The sequence below is a fragment of the Dendrobates tinctorius genome, unplaced genomic scaffold, assembly GCF_039654945.1.
Source record: "Dendrobates tinctorius isolate UK_male_01 unplaced genomic scaffold, ASM3965494v1 ptg000192l, whole genome shotgun sequence".
Classification (NCBI taxonomy): Eukaryota; Metazoa; Chordata; class Amphibia; order Anura; family Dendrobatidae; genus Dendrobates; species Dendrobates tinctorius.
The window spans coordinates 7,654,789-7,660,000 of NW_027361859.1; the positions used below are offsets into that span (position 1 = coordinate 7,654,789).

The 5,212-nt window shown below is 42.8% G+C and overlaps 1 protein-coding gene across 1 annotated transcript in view; it reads left to right on the forward strand.

Annotated features, from left to right (window-relative positions):
- The first annotated feature begins 318 nt into the window (after positions 1 to 318).
- Positions 319 to 5,212, forward strand: part of LOC141055958 (C3a anaphylatoxin chemotactic receptor-like) — a 10,073-nt gene continuing 5,179 nt past the window's right edge. The window contains exons 1-2 of the mRNA XM_073552653.1: positions 319 to 407; positions 3,095 to 4,041. Coding sequence (XP_073408754.1) covers positions 319 to 407; positions 3,095 to 4,041 — 1,036 coding nt within the window. The remainder of the gene's footprint in view (positions 408 to 3,094; positions 4,042 to 5,212) is intronic.

Consider the following 5,212-nt stretch of genomic DNA (forward strand, 5'->3'; position numbering starts at 1 on the left):
GCAATACTCTGCCAAATTTATATTGCAGAATTATTAAACCCTCTCTGTCATTAGACGTACTATTCCATCCATGTGCCCTGGGACTTAATTCCCATGGACGGAATAGTACGTCATAGGTGATCAGCCGCGCTCACGGGGGGAGTGCAGCTGATTGAGGCTGATACTCACAGCTAACACCCGACACAAAGTACCATGAGCAGTCACGGACCGCTTCCAGCACTTTAACCCCCGGAACACTGTGATAAACCATGATCGCAGCATTCCTGAGCCGGCATAGGGCTGACAGCCCCTCTGCCTTTGGATAGGAGACCCCGCGGCATGACGCAGGATCCCGATTGCTGCCATGTCATGACGACATCCGGGTCTCCAGACCTGAGAGACGTCCTGTCATGTGCATTGATGATCAGGTAGTCGCTCAGGTCAGTGTAAAATCCATGCAGCGCTGACAGCTTCTATAGCATGCAGATCTGCATGCTATAGAAGCGATCAGCCTGCACAAATTGAGTGTCCCATAGTGGGACAAAGTGTAAAAGTAAGAATTAAATTAAAAAAATTTAAAATAATTGTAAAAACATTTTTTAAAACTAAAAGATAATAAAAAAAATTTATTCTATCATTAAATCAATATTTGAATAAAAAAAATCTAAACAATAAAAGTACACATATTTAGTATCTCTGTGTCCGTAACGACCCAACCTATAAAACTGCCCCACTAGTTAACCCCTTTAGTAAACACCATAAAAAAGGCAAAAAAACAATGTTTTATCATCATACCGCCGAACAAAAAGTGGAATAACACGCGATCAAAAAGACGGATATAAATAACTATGGTACCGCTGAAAACGTCATCTTGTCCCGCAAAAAAACAAGCCGCCATATAGCTCCATTACCAGAAAAATAAAAGTTATAGCTCTCAGAATAAAGCTATGCAAAAATAATAATTTTTTATTTAAAATAGTTTTTATTGTATAAAAGCGCCAAAACATAAAAAATGATATAAATGAGGTATCGCTGTAATCGTACTGACCCAAAGAATAAAACCGCTTTATCAATTTTACCACACACGGAACGGTATAAACGCCCCCCTTCCAAAAAATTGAAATTCATGAATTGCTGGTTTTTGCTCATTCTGCCTCTCAAAAATTGAAATAAAAAGTGATCAAAAAATGTTATGTGCTCCAAAAATGGTACCAATAAAAACATCAACTCGTTCTGCAAAAAACAAGACCTCACAAGACTCTGTGGGCCAAAATATGGAAAAACTATAGTTCTCAATATGTGGTGATGCAAAAACAATTTTTTTTCAATAAAAAGCGTCTTTTAGTGTGTGACAGCTGCCAAACATAAAAACCCGCTATAAATAGTAAATCAAACGCCCCGTTATCACCCCCTTAGTTAGGGAAAAATAATAAAATAAAGAAAGTATTTCCATTTTCCTATTAGAGTTAGGGTTAGGGTTGGGGCTAAAGTTAGGGTTAGGATTAGGGTTGGGATTAGGGGTGTGTTAATTACAGGTGTGTTGGGGTTAGGGTTGGAGTTAGAATTGGGGGTTTCCACTGATTTGGCACATCAGGGGCTCTCCAAACGCGAAATATGTCTCATCTCAATTCCAGCCAATTCTGCTTTGAAAAAGTCAAACGGTGCTCCTTCCCTTCCGAGCTCTGCCATGTGCCCAAACAGGGGTTTATCCCCATATATGGGGTATCAACATACGCAGGACAAATTGCACAACACCTTTTGGGGTCCGATTTCTCCTGTTACCCTTGGGAAAAAAAAGTTGGGGGCGAAAAGATCATTTTTGTGAAAAGATATGATTTTTTATTTTTACGGCTCTATGTTATAAACTTCTGTGAAGTACTTGGGGGTCCAAAGTGCTCACCACATATCTAGATATGTTCCTTAGGGGTCTACTTTCCAAAATGGTGTCACCTGTGGGGGGTTTCCACTATTTAGGCACATCAGGAGCCAGGTACGGACTGGGACTGAAATTCAGCCCTGGCATTTGAAATCACACAGGCCCATGCTGTCACTATTCCCAGATTGGATATATTACTAGTATTATCCTGGATGGAGGAAAGCAAGATTTACTACAAGACGAATATTTCTAATGATACCCGTGGCCTGCTGGGGTAAGTGACAGAGTCAGCAACTTTGTGCTTCATCACAATTCTTAACAGTATGTATGTTTTGAGAACACCAATTCTGTTAACAACATAGCAGACAATGCAGCCCACAATCAGACAGGCCCTTCTGGCATTTGCCAGAATTGCTAGATGGCCAGTCCAGCCCTGTCAGGAGCTTTTCCAAACACGACATGGCGTCCGATCTCAATTCCAGCCAATTACATTGAAAAGTCAAATGGTGTGCCTTCCCTTCCCAACTCTGCCATGCGCCCACACAGAGGTTTACCTGCATATATGGGGTACTAACGTACTCAGGACAAATTATACAACAACTTTTGGGGTCCAATTTCTCCTGTTATCCTTAGTAAAATAAATCAAATTGACTCTGACATAAATTGTTTGTAAAAAAAAAGTTAAATGTTCATTTTTTTAAACATTCCAAAAATTCCTGTGAAGCACCTCTGTGTTCCCATAGACTGTAATGTGTTTTTTTCGCATTCCGTGCACATTCCATGTGCATGCGTTTTTTTGAGACAGGTCGAACGGACCAAAAATGCAACAGGTAGCGTCCGGCGCACTTGGGCGCACACTACAAAAGAAATGCATGCGAACGTAAAGCGCGTACGAACGCGTGCAAATGCTAGACCATGCGCACCCATATTAAAGATAGGGGAAAAGGACACATGCGCATGTATGCGCAAAAACGCAGCGCAAAAAAACACTAGTGTGAAACCAGCCTTATATTTTCTCATAGGAATTGCAAAAGGGTCAAAGGTGTTTATGAGCAAATAACGTCATAAGGAACAATGAGTCCTGTGACCTCCTGTTATACAACGGGGGATATGGTGGTCTGACCTCTAGCTCCACCTTGTGATCCCACTGTGATGTCAGCCCCTCCATGTACAAGGGAGAAACTGATGAAACTATAAATTCTTTACTTTCGTAATGTCTGCCCTGTTCTGTCTTCTCAGGTCACCTGACGAATACATGACAAAATATTATGAATACATTCTGCAGAAGGCGTCCATTACATTATTCAGCATTGTTTTTGCTCTCGGGATTATCGGTAATGGATTAGTCATCTGGATTGCCGGATTCCGGATGAAGAACACAATCAGTGCCGTGTGGTTCCTCCACCTGGCCATCGCCGACTTCCTGTGCTGCTCCTCTCTCCCCCTGAGAATTGCTGAGTGGGCTGCACTTTTCTCTGATGACCTCCCAGATTTTGCTTATTGTATAGTGAACATCGTTCTGTTTAATGTGAACATGAGCGCCAGTGTTCTCCTCCTGACGGCCATGAGCGTTGACCGCTGGGTGTCCGTCATGTGGCCATTCTGGGCCAAAGTTCATAGATCTCGTAACCTGGTGAGAATCAGTGCAGCGATCATCTGGGGGCTGAGCGTCACTGTGGCCGGTGCGGTGTATTACATGCATGACTACCATGTACGTTATCTACTGGAATGGTGTGTGTTTACATATTCCATGTTTCATTACAACCCAGAGTTACATCTGACCATTCAGTGGGTCAGATTGGTTATAATGTGTGTGATCCCGTTTCTCATCATCGTCACCTCTTATGTCACCATTTTCTACAAACTTAGCAAAAGTAAGAGATCCCAGAGATCTCAGAGATCCTCCAGGATCATCACCGCTGTTATATCGTGTTTCTTCATCTGCTGGTTCCCGTATTACATCTGGCCACTAATATTCTGGTATTATGGAGATTACATAACATCCTATTATACGTATTACATAACATTCCATACAGTACACACTATCACTACCAGCCTGGCTTGTCTGAACAGTTGCCTGAATCCAATCATTTATGTGTTTCTGACAGCGGATTTCCAACACGGTTTCCTCAGATCCATCCCCTCCAGGCTAGAAAGAGCCTTAGGTGACCATCCTAATGACCTGTGTGGAGATATACTGATGTGTAATGTGTATATTCCTGGGATCTCCTGTACAGCTCTGGCAAAAAATGTAAAGAATTAATGTTTACATTTTCATAAAAAAATATTAGCATTTGTTTTTAATTTAGTAAAATATGAAAAATAATTTAAAAAAGTTTGGCATTTCTACTTGTTAACACTAGGGGGAGGAGCTACTGAAATTTGACACAAAAACCTAGTGTACAACTAGCTCGCATTACTGCCCTGCAGTAAATATATGCTGAGTCTGCTGACGTGTGTGATGTCTCCTCTCCTCCCCTTCTGGGCATTTGCTAAAGGATAAGGATGAGATTTAGGGACACAGTGAGCAGCCATTTTGTTGGTGACTACAAAGTTATACTGACAAGTACACAGTGACCAAGGATGGCAGACAGCAAGGATTCTGGGAGATATATGGTGGAGGGAGCAGGGTGACAGCAACACAGAGTATTTCAGGAGATCAGTGTGCTGGTCTAAGGGGGGCACCCTGTTCGGTGCGCGGAGCAGGAAGGGATTGTACATAGAGCACCATCTTTTATACACATGGATGGACCGTCTGCTTGTCTGCTCCACAGAAATCCAGGAAACATTTCTGCTGATTGATGGCCTGTTCTGATCCAGACTTTGACTGCAAAGACCCCATTCCCCTCCTCAGATCCTGTCTTCTCCATCCTGTCCTGGCGATGTGTGAAAGCGAGGCGAGAGGCGCAGTCCGGGGTGACACTGAGAAGCAGGCTGGGGGCAAATGGAGCCATATAGTAACGATAAAAGTGAGACCCCTCTCTTCAGCTGCCTCACCAGCCCTCCCCTGACTGCACCTAACTGGAGGGCATGCTGCCCCCTCTATTACCCCAGACCCAGGTGCTCAGCCAGAACAACCCTTGAATGGGTCTCCTTTGTGCAGATAATGCCGCCATATACTTCACACATAATATCGCCATATACTTCACACATAATACCGCCATATACGTCACACATAATATCACCATATAGTTCACACAGTGCCTTGCAAAAGTATCCGCCCCCCTGGAACTTTTCAACCTTTTCCCACATATTATGCTTCAAACATAAAGATACCGCCATATAGATCACACACAATACCACCATGTAGATGACACTTAAAACCAGCAGGGTGACAGCAGCACAGAGTATTTCAGG